This window comes from Columba livia, chromosome 1, assembly GCF_036013475.1.
Source record: "Columba livia isolate bColLiv1 breed racing homer chromosome 1, bColLiv1.pat.W.v2, whole genome shotgun sequence".
Taxonomy (NCBI): Eukaryota; Metazoa; Chordata; class Aves; order Columbiformes; family Columbidae; genus Columba; species Columba livia.
Window position 1 is genome coordinate 200,190,475 of NC_088602.1, and position 21,343 is coordinate 200,211,817.

At 37.7% G+C, this 21,343-nt stretch overlaps 1 protein-coding gene across 2 annotated transcripts in view; it reads right to left on the reverse strand.

Annotated features, from left to right (window-relative positions):
• Positions 1-21,343, reverse strand: part of SEMA3C (semaphorin 3C) — a 122,620-nt gene that overhangs the window by 18,534 nt on the left and 82,743 nt on the right. For both annotated transcript variants that reach the window (XM_005512068.3, XM_005512069.3), the window contains exons 7-12: positions 20,686-20,805; positions 18,553-18,695; positions 16,393-16,507; positions 14,298-14,367; positions 11,414-11,558; positions 6,385-6,607 (exon numbers count right to left, since the gene is read on the reverse strand). In XM_005512068.3, coding sequence (XP_005512125.1) covers positions 6,385-6,607; positions 11,414-11,558; positions 14,298-14,367; positions 16,393-16,507; positions 18,553-18,695; positions 20,686-20,805 — 816 coding nt within the window. The remainder of the gene's footprint in view (positions 1-6,384; positions 6,608-11,413; positions 11,559-14,297; positions 14,368-16,392; positions 16,508-18,552; positions 18,696-20,685; positions 20,806-21,343) is intronic.

Consider the following 21,343-nt stretch of genomic DNA (forward strand, 5'->3'; position numbering starts at 1 on the left):
GGGAGCTGTTTGCAGCTTCGCATCAGCCCAGCAGCCTGCGAGTCAAGGGCAGATGGACAAAGGAGAAGGAATCTCCCTCCAGCTGACTGCAACAGGACAAGTGCGTCTCATAGTGACTGCTTTTTCTGTTTCAAACCTGCTTGGGCAACTCTAGGTCTCCCAGCTTGACATGGAAGACAATGTTACTGACATCACGTTCCCTCTGAGAGGATGGAGAAAGAGGGAACAGCAAGGGAGGAAAATGATAACCTCCTGCTGGCTAAAACATGGTGTAGAGTCCGGAGAGTGAGAAACAAATAGAGAAGACGGAAATCCAATAAATGGTCCAAGGAAGGAAGGAGAGATGAATAACTGCTAATAATAATAAAAAGTAAACAAACAAAGAAACAAAAAGTTTTCTTGGAATGCATGGCATGATTCTGGGCCTATATTAATCAACTAAGCTTCACGGATACCAGTTGGATTATGCCTGATTATGCTAATTTCAGGTCTTACTGACCATGGGCAATGGAAAAGGCAAATCTTAATGAACAGCAATGAAAAATATACAGGTGTTTGGCTGGAATCTATATTCCAGAAGCTGAATCTGCAGGTCTGTGTTTAAATCTTGTTCTCTGAATTTTGACTATACTTTCTTTCCCCAGCCTTAAGTGAACACTCCGGTGATTGGCATTGTGAGCCTCAGAGAGAGTCAGGGCCCATCCACCCCTGAGCCACATCACACACACAATCTGAACAACAAATAAAAAACCTGAGTTTCCACATCATTAAAAAATGACTGCAATGGAGACTAACTGGTACCCTGGCAGGAGCTTCACATAGAAGACTCCTGCAGTAATCCCCCATCCCTGATATGTCACGCATTGCTGGAAACCCTCCGAGACTTTTATCCATGTTGTACCTGTCAGCCTAATGGTAGTTTAATTATTTTTTAGTCTCTAATCTGAGTTGAATCTGATGCAAACAAATAACATTATGATGAAAAAAAGACAGCAAAGAGTTTGAACAAAGCTTAAAATAACTCTGTTCAAGAAAATGTGAAGTTTCAACAGGACACCTGAGATGGTGGCAGGTTAGCAGTTGAGGCTGAGAGCCAGGTCCCCATACTCTCTGATGTCCTTAGGTGTCTGCTGTAAGTCAGGGCTTCTACTACAGCCACCTAATCTCTCTGTGCTTTAGTTCATCTATCAAATGGGTGTAACTATTTTCTAGCTCATAGAATTGCTGTGAAACATTGTCAAGTCATTTCAAGCTTCAACAAAGAACAGAAAGGTGGATACAAATGTCTAATGAGCTCATGCTTGAGGGCAGAACATTCACATAGGCCCAGCTTAGTCAGTCTTCTGGGACACACTGTGATCTTATTTGAACAAAAACTGAACAGGGAAAATGAAACAGGTGGAGGAACACCCTCTCAACTTACATATCTTCTTAAAAGGCTGTGAAAAAGCTTTGGATGAGTTGGTCAACAAAGGCTTTGAATGACGCAGGCAGCGTGACCAAGAGGAAGAAGGAAACTCTGTCTGTTGCCTGTTGTGCCACTGTTGTGCAATATCATCTTCCCAAGCTCACAGACACGAAGTTGCAGCCAGTGAGTCTGTGGGAGGCGAGTTTGCTCTTCTGACCAGATTATCTCTCTCCGTTAGAATCTGTAGCTCATTACATGATTTCGGCTGTCGTGTTACTGGAGGCTACTGTTGTCAGCAAGGTTTAGTTTTCCAAAAAGGCAGATATCATGCAACACCATGAAAATGAGTATTACAACCTCAGCTCTGAAGGCACTTACTGCATCCAGACTTCAAAAACAAGCGTTGCATCAGAGAAGAACAGAAAATAAAAAACATCGATGAACCTCATGCCACATCAGATGCATGTGGCCCACATTAATCATCTGAATAAGCAACACTGAAGTCTGAAGTGTCTTTTCATGACAGGAACTTAGATCTCTTTACACAAAAATATATCCTATCTTGATAGCAAGGAGCTGAAAAAATCCTATTGGTGCCTGTGGCTGTTTAACGTACCCAAGTTTGACCCAGACATTTAAATATTTTCATAACACCAAGAGCAATAAAAAATCCCATGCATAATCTTTCAGTTGTGCAATCTGCGTGTACTTTGACCAAAGGCTTTCGTACTGCAAGCAGTAGGTGGCATGCTTAAAAAATAAATATTAATCTCAGGAAAATGTTCTCATGCTGTTTTACTGCTGTTCTTAAAACTCAGATGGAAAACAACCTACCAAAGGATAAATGGAAAATGTCGAAAGATTGGGTTCTTTAGATATAGCTGAAATGAGTAAAGTAATTACAGTAAAACTCCAGGGTGAATCAAAAACTTCAGGACTGAGTCCCAGCCTACCACAGAAATGGGACAAGCGAAGCAGAACTCTAACCCCAAATTCCCTAACTGCTTATGCTATTACTCATTGCACAGGGAAAAGGTATTATCAGCACCGCCCTTGTCAAATATGCAGATGAGTGATTACATTATATGCAAGTAAGTTGTCCCTTGTGTTTCTGTTTGGGAAGATGAGGTGTACAGCACCCTTCTCTTGTAGCACTGCTCTTTATTAATAAAGACTTGCTCCTTACTCTAAATCAACTCATTTCAGAGTGTGCCAAAGAGATCCCTTTGGGCGGACTTAACAAAACCAGCAAGCTTTGTTAAGTGCTTTGGGAGTATTCAGGTTGAAAAGCATAGAGAAAATAGAAGATGGTTATAATTTGAAAAGCGGGTGAAATGCTGCAAGAACAATGTCTGTCCCTGGAACTTACTTTGTTAGCAATGTAGGCAAGCAAGGAAGAAAAGTAACATATTAACTCTGGACATAGATCAGCCTCTGTGAGCAGCTCAGCACTTTTGTTTCAGGGTGTGAAGGAAACACTAAACTTAGTTCACACTAATGTGAAAAAACTACACAGCTGCCTACATCCTCCCATGCCATGGTGACACGATGAAAACCACTGGGGTTCTTGGAGCTTTCTACTTCTGTTATTCTTCACTTGCATTCAGGAACTGATTTATTACTGAGGCTATAGAGGAGGAAGAGAGGCAAAGCTAAACATTTTCTGTGTTCTGCATCTGGCAAGACATAAAACACTCCAATTTCAAGCACGAGACAGGTCACTGACAGTGACAGACATGGCTGGCAACATCTCAGTTCAGCAGCAGTAACTCATCATCCAAGCTGAGTGTAATTGTCACCAGGTGTCAAGTCCCACTGTCTCCGGCTGTGGGGCTCCAGGCTCCCAAGGAAATTATCACATGAAATTCTCCTATACAATGTGGTTTTTGCATTTGCTGGGATGAACTGACACCAAAGCAAATCTCCTCAACATTCTTTTTGACAGTTAATATCTCTATCGAATCCTCTGGAGTCTCACAGAAGCAGAGAATAAAGAAAACAAGTTTCTCCTCTCAGTGGCTGAAACTTGATCAATTTTATTTAAAAGGGCTGAGAAATGCAGTAACTTACATTGCACCAGTTTCTTCTGAGGAAGATCTTGGAAGCTATTAATGTCCTGTGCCCCTCTCAGGGAGAACAATGCCTCCCCTCCAGCTAACTAGAAAGCAGACAGACAATTATCCTTGTCTCCAGTGTAACACAGAAGATAAAGCAACGAATATAAAGTATCAAGAGCTGCAGTTTACGTATTTATACCATAATGGACCCTGTGCTAATACACAGCAGAGGATTAACAAAACATAAGAACAAGCTGAAGTATGTTAATGTTTCTAACTAGTAACAGGTGTATGAGTGAGACAACACTGATCACCTAAAAAGCCGGGAGCTAATTAGATTATAAAATGAAAGGAACTGTATCTCTTGCAGAATTATGGAAATGCTAAATATCAGTATTGTGCATTTTCACGCACATTTCAAATTTTCAGTACATTTCCAGTATTAACTATCACTGCTACATTAAGAATCCTATATTGGTTGGAAACTTTTCCACTAATCTTTAGTAGAATTTTCCTCCAATTAACATCAGATATTTAGAGAACATTTTAAAACAATGGCTCTTCTATAAAACATTCATTTGAAAGATCTGTACTAGCCTACCAAGCTATTACTCTGGCTAAACACAGAGATTTGGTGGGGAATAAAGCTAATAGAAAAGCAAACCTTCTCTTTTACTAGGAGTTCTTGTGGAGTCGTATAACAGTAGTAGGGACAATATCTATTAATACTTCTTATATTTCTTCAATAGTGTACAAAGACTCTTCACTTTTGTAGGAAAGGAGGAAAATGACCCTGAAGGGTCCCAAAGTCAAAAACTGTAGCTGCATTAAACAAAGTAAAAAGAAAATGTGGTTACATGTTAAAGAGTGGGGAAAAAGAACCCTCACTTCAAGAAGAAAGGCCTATCCTAATTAACTTTATTTGGTAGTTTCCAATGACTCTGCAAATAGAATTAGAAAGATGGTCAAGAACAACTTAAAAATCATTTAGCAACTGCCAACCAAGAAAAAACAGATCAAAAATTGATGAAATTTCTAATGTAATTCATTAGCCTGAGATTCTCCTACCTTGACTATGCCTCACAGTACACTAAGCATTCACAGTACAGTAGATGGTGACCTGGTAACTGACACAAGAATATGAACAAAGCATTTATCTTTTCCCATTTCCTTTCATTGAACTGCAAAACCCTGTAGGCTGGAAGGTGGTCTGAGAACTGATCTGGTCCAGTCTCCCGCTCAAAGCAGGTCCAACCAAAGCAGGTTGCCTGGGGCTGTGTCGGGCTGTGTTTTAATCCTTTGAGACTCTGAGGAAGAAGACTATTCTATGATTGTGTAAAGGAGAATTCACAACCTCTCTGGGCCCTTGCAATGTCCTACATTGCAACTTCCCATGTTCATTGCCTCTCACCCTGACACCAAGCACCTTGAGAAGAATCCAGATCTGTTTATTTCCATTAGCGAGTTGTACTGTCCCATTAGATAGGTGTCAGTGGCACTAAACTTAGCTTTCTCTGAATAAACTCAACTCTCCCGGCCTCTTCTCATACACCTCACGCTACAGTCTCTCAGCTCATCTTGTTCCATTAGGTCAACGTTTTCGTTTTACTGGGGGGCCCACAAGTGGACATGGTACTCCTGACAGGACCTTAATACAGGGGAAGCATCCCCTCCAGCAGCCTGCTGGCTGGATATACTTCTGCTAAGACATCACAGCATGCAGCTTGTCTTCTTAGGCACAAGGGCACCCTGCTGATTTTGATAGCTGGGGAGGTTTTTCTGAAATAAGTGAAGATAGTTCCTTTTAATCCTGCCCTTATAGAAGCCTGAGATTCTTGAGAGAATTTTCAGCACCAGCTTCCTAAGTCTATTATAACAGAATGGTTATTCCGAGCCCCATGTGAGTTCGCTGGTAGACACAGTTATCGTACAAGCAGAAAACAACCAGGACCCCAATAATACGTGAAGTATATAAGCAATGAAAGCCATTTCTATAATTATTTTCTGATGTTCAGAGATATATTTGTTCTCCTGGAGTTCTTTTCCTTTGTTCTACTTGAAACCATCTGCAGTAAAAAAAGATTAGCCTTTGTGCCAATCAACCTATAATGCCCTGTTAACCCAGCGGGAGTTTCAGATGTGAATGCATTCTAGGGTCTAGCCAGAGCATGACTCTGCTCGTCTGCTTCCATCAGAGGAGTGTGATTCATGTCTGAATATTTAAAAAAATCAGAACTGATCAGTGTGAGAATCACTTGACCTGTTCCCTGAAGACAGCATAACACCAGATTCAAATTTGATGTAAGTAGAAACAAAATGTAGGTTTTATTAGACAGAAATTATTTTAGAATACTTGGATCAAAATCTCTGATTCTCTGTGTCCACTACTGCTGGGACTCCAAGTTTGTTTTGTTTTGTTTTGTTTTGTTTTTGTAGAGTTGTGGCATTCTTATTTCTGCCTTTGTAACATCCTGATCAGGTTGTACTTTTCTTCAGAAGTAGCTTACACAGCATATATTAAATAATGATGATGACCGCATACAAAGCAATACAAAGCCAGGTTTTGGTATTTTTACTAATGTTAGGGAGCATCAAATTCTAATGTGGAATCATGTTGCAGAAAAACCATATTCCAGAGAAAAATAATTTAGATCAAACACAATATACACTAGTGTTGAGTTCTGTCTCAAATAATATTCATATCAATACATTGCATTTCTTGCACATAATTGATGTCTATAAGAAACGTAAAAATGCACTGAAAATAAAAAGAACATAATTTTTTAATTTCTATAGACATTTTTTAGACAGCAAATGTGTTTAATCAAACAATTCTGAAAGCTGTAAGATGGACCGATCTGAGCTGATTGGAAATTTTAATGCGATGGAGGAAAACGACTATTGATAAGTTTGTCTTACCTGTTCCAAGAAATAAGACGTGGTATCTTCCGTCAGCAGCATTCACTCGATCCACAGCAATCTTTGTATACTTGTAGTCGGCTCCTATCCGGATGATTAATGGCCTCTTGTGTATTGGGTAAATGGGATTAAACATCAATGGGTGATTCCTGATGAAGGTCACAACATCGTCTGGAAACTCTTTGGTTGTCCGCATATTAGGTGTAAAAGCTCCTCCTGGACACTGTTAAAAACATGCACAGCAAGGCTTAACAATACTGACCATCCTTCAGAGAGTTTTCATCTCCTAGTCGTTTACAAATATTGACAGATAGTTGACAAAGCAAGTTCCCGAAAGAGCACTTCAGATTCTGACTGAAAGTAATTATGTTCCAGCAATGGGAATGAAGTGTTTGAATAGCTGTGCTTTGAACTCACATCAGTTCAGATAAAACAAACATAAACATATTTTTGCACTTTCAAAACCCATCTTGATGGCAAAGATCCATACTTCTGGACCTATTTCCACATTCTTTATGTTCCCAACTGCCTGTTGAAAAAAAAAATTCAAATCATTGGTATGGAAAGCTACCAAACTTTTGCAGATGATTAGTTATAGATTTAGTACAAAGGCAAAAGATGAAATCTGATATTAACTGTAATATGTTCAATATTCTTCTAGTTACTGTGTTGATTATGAAATTGTAAAAGAGCCTGTGGCTTATCTTCATTTGAAAAAAACAATGATAGGGAGTTTATGAGGGAGTCTCATGACAACTCATTTACGTCTGAGAAGGCTGACCATTCACAGGATCTTGTTCACACTTTACTCTCTGCAGAGGTTACTCAATACTCTGGATGCTTCCTTAAACATAATGAAGAACCAGCCAAACAATCAGCTCTGAGGCATTCTGGATCTCATGAGGAAATAAAAGCAATCTTAGAATGCTCAAGTGCTTACTGAGAGTGAAACTAAAAGAAGACTGTGGGAAGAAATTCAGGAGCTATGTCAGTAACTGGTACAATGTTCTGGATGTACCTGTGCTACTTTACATTACTTTTTATTCAGCCATCGTTACTACACTTCTTATTGTGGCTTCTGAACTTTCTTTTTACCCTTTAGCAGATTACTGAGCTGTGAAACTCTACTTGCAGTATTGGAGCTATTCAGAAATATTTCAACACAATATTTTTCCAGTTGGAAAATGTTGATTTGTTCAATATGAAGCATTTCATGGAAACTTATTTATTTTGATGAGGACCATTCTTACATCTAGGATGGAATTTCTGGTCAAACCAGACATAAAAATAGCTTAGTAGCTTAGGGAGAGATTTACCTCACCTGACTTCTACTGTCTCCAACTCAGGCATTTATTCTTAGCCATATAGATTTCCCCTGTAGTCAGTAATTCAGACTGGATACCCTGCTTTTAGATGGCTAAAATTACATAAAATGAATCACACTCTGAGAGACTAGGAAACTCGCTGTGGGTATATGAGTCATGTGTTCAGCTACCTGATGTGAGCAAATGTTAGAATCTGGGTCTTCACCTCCCAGAGGATCCCTTTAACCACCAGGCAGGAATGCACGTTCTACCCTCGATGCTAAAAACTGTTCCATCTTCTGCACGTAAAAAACTATTCACTGGGCAATACCAGGAACAAAGTAGAGATGGGACTGCACCCTAATCCCAGGCTTTAGAATCTCCTTCTGCCTCAATTAAGATTTAATCATTTATACAAAGTAGAACAGGTCTGGTAGGAATTCTTTAAAAGAAACTGCTCTGGAACAGTTACCTTCAGGAAGAAGAACCAGAACTCAGCTCAGGTATAGGTCTCTTTTTTCATCTGGCATCCTTGACAATTAATTCTTCTGCACTCTTATTTATCCTGAGGGTTTTGTTTTCATTCTTGTAAGAAATGACACTACACGATAGACCTCTAGGTCCTAACAAAATTGAATTCTGACCATCTTGCTTGCTCTACTCTTTCCCTATATGGCATTTCCATCCAGTCTTCCAGGAAATGTGTGGAACTATCTGCTAAGATTAGCGACAAATTCTGATAAAAGAACTGTCTTCATAAATCTGTAGGTTATTGGCAAGAATATTCTACTTGGTAGTGGTCTGTCAGACCCCAGTTCCTCTCCAGAGAGATTCTGTTTCATGAGCAGTTCAAACTACACTTTCCTTTCCTGCCCATCTCAGTGAAAAGACTTTCTCTGATACTTTCCATATCTTCCATTCTTGACTTGGAGATCATAAGACCTTCGCTTGTGACTTCCTGAAAAAACGTCTGTGCTATGGCTCACCCCAGTATGACCCTAGAAACTTCCATTATATTGTTGTTATGAGCAAAGCCTTGACAAACATCTTTAATCAATTAATTCTTTTGCTATGTCCTGTGTAAACCAACGATGAGCAAAAGATGTTACTGAAGAATCCCGTAAGCTCACCCTTTCCTGGAGGGGTTGAATGTTTATCCTTCACACCTCATTCAAGGGCTTGGCTACACCATGATTATGTTCACAGTTGATCACCACACAGTTAGGTTGCAGAGAGAAAATGAATTCTTTAATTTACAGCATATTCTCCAACATGCGTAGTTACAAAAACTATTTCTGTAAAGTCTGAAAAATGGAAACTATCCTCAAACATCACTGAATTTAGTAGCAAGATGCCAATTATGTAATTTTTTCCCCTTTCTTTTTCCATAAGTAAGTTTTGCTTGTGGAGAAATAATAATAAAAAAAGGTACTTAGTAAAGGGCAGCCAAACACCGTGGAGCTGATTATGGCCAAATGAACATATTGCTTTATTTAATCCTACTGAAACTATATCTAAGCCTTTTCACTGCTTATTCAATGCACTCCAACATTTCTGCCCAGAGGTTTAGTATGAATATCTCTTTAGGCAACTGTAAAATAGGAATTTCCAAGTCATATAAAAAGGCAACCCTGTATAGTCCAGCATCCCAGCAGTTGCAAAAAACCTGCATTCCAGGGGAAAGAGCCTCATGTTCCACAGTCTGCAAGCATGGCTATTCAAAGTCAACCTCTGAACACAAATTTTGAGCAGCAAAAAAATCCCCACGTGCTGATTTTTACAGATGCCTTGACACAAGTGAAAAATATTTTGTGTCATGCATCTAAAGGTGGTACTTTTTGGCAGTGAAATAAAAGCAAAGCCAAACAGGTTCCAGCTAAGCAAATATACCTTTAAGATATTGTGTTGTGACTGAATTGTCAGGAAGCACAGAAAAGCCAATGATCAGAAAACCAGCAATGATCATCTTAAAAGAATCTCTTTTGGCTTTATTTTTTGTGTGAGGTACGATCTAAGAATTTATCTTCAAATTCAGAGCTCAATGGCATATCTGAAAAATCGAGATAATTTCTGTCATCATGTTAAATCCAAATCTCAGTTTTCTTTTTCCCTTTTCCTTGTGCTGTCCAAGTTCCTTAGGCCCATCTGGAATGCCTCATAAGGCTCCATGAGGTGAACCAAGAATAACATGGCAGTGGTTGAGGAAACACATGCAAATACAATATTCTAAAGCAGCAAGAAACTGTGAAATGTGACTAATCACAAGAGCCTGAAACTTCCTGTTTAAATGGACCATTTATTTTCTATTTTTTTTTTTTTTTTTGCAAAGTTTAAGCTTAAAGCCTCAGTGAATTCATGAGATTAGAGCTGTATGAATTAATTGCAAAGCATTAAACCTTAGTGGAATATCAGGTATTGATTAGCTAATTCTAGAGATCTGGGAACATGAACTCCTAAATCTTTTAGTCAGTAATAACTGCACTAAAATGTCATGGAGAATTCTGTGAACAAGGAGAGCTATTCCATGTATCTGTGCATTAGTATATGACAGAGAACGATCTACAGCACAAAGATGAATATGATTGAAACATTAACATGGTTAAGGGTTCTTGCAGTGACTTTCAAAATTAAAATAAAATTCAATTTCTTGTGATAATGAAAAAGCAACAAAGTATTAATCTAAAAAATAAATCATAGCTACATTGTTAAGAGATGATCTATGATTCTGTGTATACTTATTTAATTCTGATACTTAAGAAATAGTAAGAAGACTTCATAGGAGTCAATAAAATGCCATGCTACCATGCTTCATTTAGCAAATATGGATTTAGAGAAGATTCTAGAGATAGTTCATATATTCTTCATTAAAACTAGAAAGATTAGACTTCATACTTGTGCTATATCTAAATTAAGAATAGTGGAAATAAGTAAATAAATAAATAAAGACAAAAGTGCATCAACAGCAATTTATATACACCATAAAGGTGATTAAAAATTTTGTTTAAAATCTTTCATGGGACATTTTTGTAAAACCTGAAAACTGAGCTAGCTCTAAAGGTGTACCGAATTTATTGGAAGATTATTACTACCCATGATAAAGTGAAAGAAATTCCTGAAAACTTTTCAAGGCATGCAAAAGGCATTCTTAACAAGGAGGATTTGTATGAACTGGTGGGCATGAAAACTGATCTATTTCAATCTCTCTCGTCTAAGATTCAGTGCCTCACAGGGTATTACACCTAGTCAAATGGCAAGTCCCAGAAGCCTTTTTCTCCTGCTGCATCTTCCAAGTAACCCAGTAGAGCTGCAAAACTTTACAGAACTATGGAAAATTACTACAGACTGAAGACAGACAGAGACGTTTGGTTCCAAACTGCAGAACACACAACAGTGTCCTTGTATGCTTACTTATTTAACTATCTTTCGTTCAAACATACACACAAAATGTAAATGCACATGCAAACATATGACTGCCATCTAATGAAATAATTCTTGCAACCTTTTCAGCAGAAACAGCAAGAGTGATTAACATTTTGTTTCTTTCTAGAAGATTTCCAGGTACTACGTGATTCGTATGGCAAGCTGCGAAGTAAATAAAACTGTTCTGAACAGTAACTAAGCGTCATAGTCACGTATAGTCCATTCTCCTAGGATAAATAATATTTATTTATGTATTAAACAAAGACAAGTAATTGGCAAGCCTGCATAAACATCTTCGTACTTACAGTGCCAGGTCGTGGGTACGGAATTCTGCCCTGATATGGAATCAGCTGGTGGTTTGGGCCCTCCTTGTGTGCAAATGGCCCATTGAACACAGTCTGGATGTCTGATAGATGATACACACACACAGCTGAGCCTTTAAATATGGAGCTGTAAGACAGTAGGAAAAAGTATTGCAATGTACCAACTTTTGTATAGCTTTTCCATCATTTTGCACAGCCCAATGATGAAAGATACCTCTGAAATAATATATTTAATAGAATTTAATGCTTCTGTAGCATTAATACATTTAGATTTAATACATTTAGAATCAACTAATCTAGCTTTCCAACATACACTATTACTCCTTAAGACTCCTAGAACCTTTTTGAACAGTGAACTGAAAAAAAAGAGGGAGGAAGGTACCACCCTACAGGCAGAATAAGAAAATTTCCTAATGTTAAATATAAAAGAAATATAATCTGGCCTCAGTTAAAACAATGGCAAAAATATTGCTGACTTCAGTGAGACAAGAGTTTTATAAACTTTGTACTGCCAAGCTCAGCACAGGTTTCCAGAACTCCCTACCCGTATATTAACCACAAGACCTTCATGAGCCTCCTAAAATACATGGCTAAAATATTAATCAAAACGTCCAGCACAATTACAATTAGCTAGATTATTATAATCCGTTGGCAGCTTTTCTAAGCAAAATGAGGACAGGTTGTGGCTTTAAAGGAATTACTTCTATATAGTCCTCAAATCCACCCACAAAACTGATCTTAGAAAGACCCTTTCAAGTGGGTTGAAGTTTGATTCTTCCTGAAGAGAACCTGGGGGGTCACCTATGAGAAGAGCCTATTTTTCCACCACTCTGGGTTCAGCAGTGGTCTCAGATGTCTCTTCAGCCAGCACAAGCCTGAGTGGCCTCCGTCCCCTCATGATGATTAGTGCACTGGGAGTGATGCTAACGCTGACTGAAGTCAATTAACTCCTTTTATTTTTTTTCTTTCTCTCACTTCACGTGAAGTTTGGGATATTTATCTTAACAAAGTGGAAATTCTGGACAGTCTGAAATCTGTCTGATGTTAACTGTAGGATGAAGATAAGCCAAGTGACCCTCTGTTTTCAATTGAAAGAGAAAAAACAACTCCAGAAACAAACTGAAAACATTAGACATAGTGTCTAAACAAGGAAAGTGTGATCCATATTGCCCTCGGCTATATATGGATTAGCAGAAGGAGCCTTTTAGATAGATTATGGTATTTTAGTGGAAATTTTAGTAGGTATTAATAGGTTTTAAGAAATGTATTTAATCTTTCCAGATGTTTTATTCTAGATTTACAGCAGACTATGCTTCCAAAACAATTTGCTTCAATATTACTTGGTTTCCTTCTGTATGGTTTAGATAAAAGTACTAATAGTTACTATTTGCTTGGACATTTCTCTCTTGCTGCTGTTATAAGTTGGAGGTCTACAGAACTGAATATAAATGAATTGCTAAGGAGTAAAAATAATTAAGATCACTGTATGTAACTAGGTAACACATACAATCTACAGTCAAGCAAAGAGAAAGCAAGCATAGACCATGTGGTTAATGATATCAGAAATGCATGAGTGTGAAAACTCCAATAGAGAGAGAAAACAGCTTGATAGCCAGGAAAATGTGAAGTTTTCTCTTTGTTGTCACCTTATATGGTTCTGTGATTCAAACCTCATTTCCACTGCAGGAATACCAGGAGAATTAGGTAAAAGTGTTTCCAGCTCAGGCATGTTGCATCCACAACCTAATCATAAGTGTGGTTTTACTGCTAAACGTAACCTCAGCATTTTCTCTTTTTGTGCAGTAGGAATAATAAAATGTAGACAGCACCAGATGTTTACTAGCTATGGGATTCTCTTTTCACCAATTAAATATCATAAAATCATATTTTCCTGGCTGGTTGACACATTTTAGAAAGCAGATCCTTGGATCCACGTGAAAGAAGACAGAAAATTTTATCAGGAAAAAATATTTTTTTGTGCAAGGATTCCTTTACTGGAAATTTCCCTTAAAGAAATTACTAGTAAGAAGTTAAATAAATTGCTAATTTGATCATATAAATGAAATTAAATTTTAAAACAAGCAAAAAGACCTCTTTGAAGGTAAGTAATAACAGCTAAATAATACAGGATAGCATATCAGAAATCACTAAGCAGTAGCTCTGCTGTGGTGAGGGGAAGAGAAAAGTAAAATAAATAAAAGTAAAGCTGGCAGAATCTGTCGGTCCACCTGTTGGTTTATCTTTGTGGAGAGTTTCAGCATAGTCAGCCATATCTGGTACTTCCACTGCCCTTGGGAGCACATTGAATGCTTTCTAAACTGGAAAGTAAGTGAATACTACAGACTGATAATGGGGAGCTTAAGCCTGCGAGGAGGTGATCAAATGCCATATCAGCTTGTCTTTTTGTAGCCAACTGAAGTTGACATGGGTTATTTGCCATCTGTGCGATCATCTGCCAGCTGAGAGACTGGAAATGATTTGTATGAATTCATGTAAGAATTCCTGGTTTGATCCTTTGGGGTGCTGGATGTCCTTCAGGAGGTGTTAAGTGCTCTCAGATGCCACGAGTTCACTGTGCTGAAGTCATTTAGCTTTCCGCTGCTGACGGAAACATGTGGCCCTTCACAGAAACGTTTTTCCAGTGCCAGCTGACAGTGTGTCAGGGAGCAGTTTGCTCCAAGCAGCAGAGCTCTAATATGGGTATGTCTCAGTAACGATGCTTAGACGATTACTCCCGCAAAAAATGGCCATCGCTGACATACAAAGTTGCACAGAACAGCCTTTACCACAAACCATCACTTTCAGTTTTCATGTAGAAAACTGCGCAGTTCAGAAAGGTAATTTTTTTTTAAATCTCCTCATTTACCTTGATGTTGTAAAAATTCCATACACAAGTGTTGTTCTGGGGTTATCTGTCTCTAAAAGAAACACATCCTCTGTAAGAAAAAAAAGGAAAAAGAGAAAACATTTTGAATGTTAATAAAACATTATTTCCCAGTTTAAAGTACGATTTTGTTCCTGCTGAAGCCAACAGTAGTTTTATCTCAGACTTGAATGCGAAAAAGCAGACTTATCATATGAATGGAGCATATGCATAAATCTAGCACTTGAACATTAAGAAACAGTTTTGTAAATGAACTCCACGCCATCTAGTTTTATGAAGACAAAAGGCAAAGATTTCCAAACATGTTCAGGATGCACGTCTCACGTTTCTCTCAGCTGGATCTCATTTCAGCAGGTTGCTCAACAGTAGGCAAACATCTAAGTTGCAGTAGGTCAGAGAGTTCCGACAGACAGATGTAATCCAAAGCAGGACAATTAGGTGTTTTATCATCTAGTACACACTCTAGATGCCATCACTAGCTCATTTTCAACACAATATGAATGAGACACAGCTTTGCAGTGAAGGCACAGAGAGATGTAAATCTCCCAGCTTCTGTTCTGTAGGGATTCATTGACTGCACAATGCAAAACTGTACCTGCTCACTGAACTGAATTTGCACACCATTACATCTTTTTTACCCTTCAGTGAAAAAGACTTTAATTTCTGACAGATTTTCCTTACAAATGTTTTTACTAACACTAATCAAACTACCTCTTAAATTTATTTTAAAACACGTAAGAAGACTGAACTGTTTGAGCTTTTTGTCATAAAATATGGTCTTTAGCTTTCCATAAATTTATGTGGCTCCTTCATTAACTCTCTGAAATTTTTAAACTTTCTGTTAAATATATCAGAAGTAAAAGACTTCATCGTGCAGGACTGGCAGTGCTACATACTTCTGTATTATACATTAATTTCTACCTGTAGTTGTATTCTTACTCTTTGCTACAGGATTGTGCTGAGAGCCCAGCATGAGGACATTGTCTCCTATTCTGGCTGGTCCTCCATTCTATCATACAGAAAACTAAAAGCAGTTGTCCTGCAGTTCTGTTGAAGAGGAGTGGGCTGGTAAATCACAACTCTGAAAGAACCAGTTGCTGTAGCAGTGCCAGAAGGCACTAGGAACTTCTGAAATTCAGTCCTCCCAGCACCTTGCATATTTACACAGTTACTCCGTTAGGATCTGCTCCTGGGCCCATCATGTTGTATCAAAACTTTGAATCAAAGCAAGAACACCAAATGTAAAGACATAAAGCAAAAAAAAAAAATCAAAACCCCATTTGCTACAATGAGAATCAGGAACAATGACAGAGAAAAAGGAGAGAGATTACAATGGAGTGAAAGTCAGAATCAGATGCAGCCACAGTGTGGGGCCCAATAGCTATTTAAATTATTTATATTTACACACATCCCAGATCTTCCAATACCTGAATTTAGAACTATAACTTTGTTTGTCACAGCTGTGGACAACATAGAATTTGAAACTTTCTAATAATGTTGTCTGGCACTTATGTATCAAGATATGCATCTATTAATTCCTTATACAGCTTGTGACTGTTGTATGGAATATTCACAGAATATTTATTCAATGTATTATTGCTAGTGCCAGTAACAGGATTTATTACTATTATCTTGAACTATCAAATTGAGGCCTCTACCCATCGATCAAAAAAAGAAAAACTGTATTGCAGAAAAGCTGTATGTTACACAGTGGTATAAGAAAATTTTTCAAAGGGATGTATGTTAAAAGACCCTCTGTCATAATCCTAACTAGGAACAAAATAACAATAGTCTTCACTTCCATGTTCTCTTCCAAGTATTACCTCTTTACATGTATGATTTCTTTACATAGTCAAGATTACTTTTATTTCAAAGATAATGCTAATTACCCAGAGAGATTTATGGATAATATTTTCATTTCCTGTCATAAAACTGCAAGTGGAATTTTGTTGTGAATTTCTACAAGGCCAAGATTTTACTGTGACAACTTGACTAAAGAGTTGCATGAAAATCAATAATTAACTATTCACAGGGTGCAGGATTTAAATAGAACTTTTAAGAGATTTTCTTGCCATACCTAATTCATCAAAATATGTTTCTGTTCCATCTTCATCCATTACTGAGCATACAAGTCTTGCTTTCAAGAATGTTGTCCACTTGTTCACAAGGCTACGCTGACCGCCTGTGTCATTCTGAAAAGCAATAATACTTTTAGAAAAAAAAAAAATACAACACAGTGAACATTTTACTGGGCTTTCCCACATTTTCTTCAGGTTAATTTGACTCATCATCTCAAGAATTATGCTATCTTATTTGTTATTAAAAAGCAGATATGCCTAAACAAAATCCCCTAATCTAAACACTCCAGAAAAAGGAAAAACGAGAACTAGTTTTCTGAGCAGACTTTCTGTGCTGGGCTAGCAGGCTTGGGAGGGTTGGGCAGTAGATTTTGTGCAGCAGCACTGTGTGTAGGTATGACTGGGAAGGACTGTGGAGACCTGTATTGTTTCATGACATCTAGCATGAAGAAGTCTGTGATACCTCTTAAAGGTCTAACAGTCCTATGGGAGGATGTATCGTCTAATCCTAGCAGCAGTATAGCTGCATCTGACCTAGTAAGCCATGTGGGCCCATGAGTTGGATGCTCTGAACCAAATTCAGAAATGATGGCTAGCATAGGTCAAGCTGGGTTTACACTGTTGCAGGTCCTGCTAGCTTGGTCCAGAGCTGGCCTGGCCACAGCTCGCTCAAGGATCTCTCCATCTCTCTCCAGTGCAAGGTGGAAACAGCAACTGCTAAACCAGATGGTGCAGCTCCTGCCTCATTCTGCCGGTGAACACCTTAGATAAGTGCAGTATCTTCCCAACTGCATAGCACAATATCACCCAAGGAAAGGGAAAAAGGAAATGTAGAAGCTAGGCAAACCTGATTTTGATGTAATGCTGTGCATGCTTCACTGGTGTTCCTGGAACTGGTAATCAGATTTTTTGGGTGACCCGTAAGGTGTCTTTTAGGGGGGTTTCTTTTGGTACCATTGCATAAACATATTTGGCCAGTCACAAAGGTGTTGATATATGAACATTTGAATACAAGTTTACAAATATGGCTGGCTCAGATTTTTTTTTTCATTGGCTTTGGGATTCTGCTACTGGCTTCAGTGTAAGCCTGAACAGGCTGAGGCCTTTCAGAAATCATCTGGACTTCATTATTACAACAACAATAACAAACAGAGCTATAATTGTGTGAAATGTCATCTTGCAAAATACTCAAAAAGGCATTTGGACACCCTCACAAAAATATAGAAAACAGAAATTATAAAAGAGATCACATGCCTCATCACATTGCCAGGGAAGGAGTTTAACACAATCCCAAACACGCCCTTACACCTATGCACAACAACACAAAGCATCAGATTCTAAAGAAGACTCAGATTAAAGACAAGGAATACACAAACGCTCACAACTACCTTCCTGAACCTTTCAAAAAGAATGAATGAAAAGGCTAGCTGTAATTATGCGCTTATAATTTTGCTCTGATCAAAAGAAAAAATCCATTTCAACAGAAATATTAATAGCTTCTTCAGTAACTTTTCAGCTACAGTTGATATGTTGATATGAAAAAGGAAATAGAGACAATGAGGAGCACTGTGATAATAAATTAAATACTGCACAGGAGTAGCCATATTTCTTGAATTTAATTTTCCTGTGCACATTTGTTAAGTTAGGCTCACACATACATCATTGCAAGAACTCAGAAAGGACAGATATTGTAAAAATGAAAAACAATATTTGAAAGTTAAATCAACTGATTTAAAATCTTTGCTCTGATATTTCAATGCATTTCGAAGATTTTGAGTGTTTGTGTGTTTATGTGTACATGTGCACAAAAGACTTCACTGTCCTTTTTTCTAAGCAAAGAATATACTTCATTCATGCAAGGATGGCAACTTTGGAAATTCAACACTAGTAACTCCTCCAAGTCAGTCAAAGAGATAAACAAATTTCTAAATATCTTAATTTCTGTGTCATTATAGGTATAGCCAGATGTACATATCATGTTCAGACCCAGACCCTATCTGTGTATTCAGTAACAGCTCTTTTTAATTATGAATGTGGAAGGTAAACCAGGAAATTTGTTTCAAATTTAAATCAAAGGCTTTTCAGTCATTTCATCTTTTAACTTATCATATCACACTAGCAGCTTGTCCCAACAACCTGGCAAACATAATAGTTCTTACTGGGCATATTCTTGCAATCATTGAATGAATTTGCTTTGTGCTGCCACTGTTGTCTGTGAGTCTCTCTTTGAAGAAGAAGTAGATTTTGGCATCGTTGGGGTCAGTGCCATCTGGGATAACATGAGCATCCACAAAAATAGGCTCTGAAATGAAACAGCATACCAAAAAGATGAAACCAAAAGATGTATCAGTATAAGCAAATAATTATTTGACAGCTACAGACTGCTTCAAGGAAATGCTACATAATGCATATAGGGGTACTGCTGTGGCAGGTTAGGCTACATGCTCTACCCTCGCGTGTGGATATACCAGATTTCACCAGGTAAATGTCTTCTTGATGTCAGCCTTAAGTTTCTGCATCGTCATATTTTATCCCACAGCAGATTTTCAGAAAAGTAATTCAAGTACAGAAACAATAGTACTAGATTACTGCAGAGATTCAAAGATTTGGAGGAATAAGAAGGAAGAACCACTGTGTTACCAGGGGCACTTAAGGAAAGTCTCATGGAGGCTAAATATGAAAGTAAGGTGCTGAAAGACTCTTTAGGAAAATAATAAATAAGGTCCTTTAAAAATGCATGAGAGGACAATAGCTGTTGGAACACTGAAAAAAGCAAAATATGCAAATGCTTGAACAGCATTTGAGTTAATATCAGAGGCTGATAAACAAAATATTGTAAAAAAACACTAGTGTAATATAAAATGTAATGTAATTTATAATAAAATGTACATTATGACATGAAGTTGACTATGCACTAGTTTCTTGCCATCCCTTATTAGGCAGCCAACCTTTTTGGTGTCAATACCTGCAGGATGTATGTTTTTGGCAATTTCCTATGCTAAAATAAAATGGATAGTAGTGAGAGTGCTCAGAGGACCTTCTCCTTTCTCTGAAGGAAGAAGTTTCCTGCATGAAGGCTGTGTCTTTTCAATGATCATACAAGATTGCTTGATCAGTTGAAATCCAGTACAAATCTTCAAACAATCTGATACAAAGGTTAGATCTCCAACTTTAGACTGCAGCATTTTTCTATTCATGTAAGCCCATTCTCAATATAACAAGTGTCATGACTCTGACTCTAAAAGAACATGGAAATAAATTGTGCTTGTCAAGTACCTGTTCTGAGTATATGTAACAGGCAGATTTTTCAGAAATTAAGCTTTTTAATGGTTCTATTTTCCTAACTCAGTTTAGGGTGCATACTTTGGCGTGTGCAGATAAGTGTAAGAATATATAGCAAACAGAAGAAAAAATAGAAAACAGACATAGTTTCCCATTCATAGTGAACTGTATTTATTCTGATTGCAATCCTGTGAGTTCCCTGTATTCACAACCATGCAGGAATAACAAGAGTCACCCTAAAAATAGTCAAGACAAAACCACAATAATATATCTTTTATACCTGAAGGCTTTTTTAAACTGGAACTGCTATGTTAGTTGCTCTGTAACCTTTGACATCTATCTCTGCTCAGAGGGCTGAACACCATTTTAATTCAAAATAATTTATTTGGAAGATGTCTTCTTACCAGTAAAGTCAGGGAGAATTTTCACATTGATTTCAGTGAAGCCAAGAGAAATTAGTTTTCCTACTGTGTTTTGCTAATTTATTTCTTATCACTGAAATAAATGGTAATAATTATCACCGACTTCTCTGATAATGGGGCTGTCTTCTGCACATATTTTGAAGGCAACTGGTGGTGAGTCTTCTGTATAGAGTTGGACCAGCCTAAATTAAATGAAGTTGGCAATTCATTAGAAAAAAAGACTTAAAATCAAGCAGTCTGATTTAAGGCAATGTCTGATGCATTGGAGGTGAAGAAGGCTCTTCCACAGAAGTCAGATTGTCTGACCACTTGCCATTTGGAAAGTTTTATATACTTTTCTTTTAATAGCTTGGTTCAGCCTTAATGCAAAAAAGGCCATCAGGTGGGGTAGTCTAAGAGGTTGGCTCATGTAGTGAATCCTTTCTGGATTTTCTACAATATGTATTTACACACATTTCTTCATGGTTCAACTCCGTAAATTACATTCAGAGAAAAACTCTTTGAAAGAGGAGCTCTTTATTTTAAACAAAAGAAAACAGAATCTCTGTGAAAACCATTAAGAGCTCGGGTAAAACAGAGTCATCTCACCACTCAGCCACTTGGAGTTGTGCTGGTCGGTTCGCACTGCATTCCTCCTGGTCAGACTCCGAAAAATGGCTGCATCCGTCCCCATGAAATCAATATACATCCCTGAAAAAAGCTCTTCATCTGCAAAGATTGAAATGAAAGGGAAAAATCAAATGCATTCTTATGGCTTTTGGGAAATCCATATTCACTTATCTATTTTTATTTTAAACTCAATAGCTCTTTATTTACACAGGAGTCTATACAGATAAATATTGGGTCATGGAAATGAGGATTTTCTCTGATTTACAAAGACAATATAGAATGCACAAGAATAATCAGATTTTGCTTAAAACTACATAATTAACAGCAACAGCAGAACTGTACATCAGACTAGTATTATCAAAAAGAATCACATTCAATTTTTTAAATAAGTACTTCAAAAAGCTTCTTTTGATATGGGATTAGACAAAATGACTGGGCTGAATTTATTGCTGGTGTAAACTGGCACAACATCTATTGCAGTCAACAGATCAGTGCCAATTTTTAGCAACAGTATTTTCAAGGCTGCCTCAGGCAGCCTCAAGTGACTTCATTATTGCAGAGGCCAGACAATCATATTATTGAACTTTATACAGAGAAATAAGGAGCAACAATTATCCCCTTTTATGTACTTGATTCT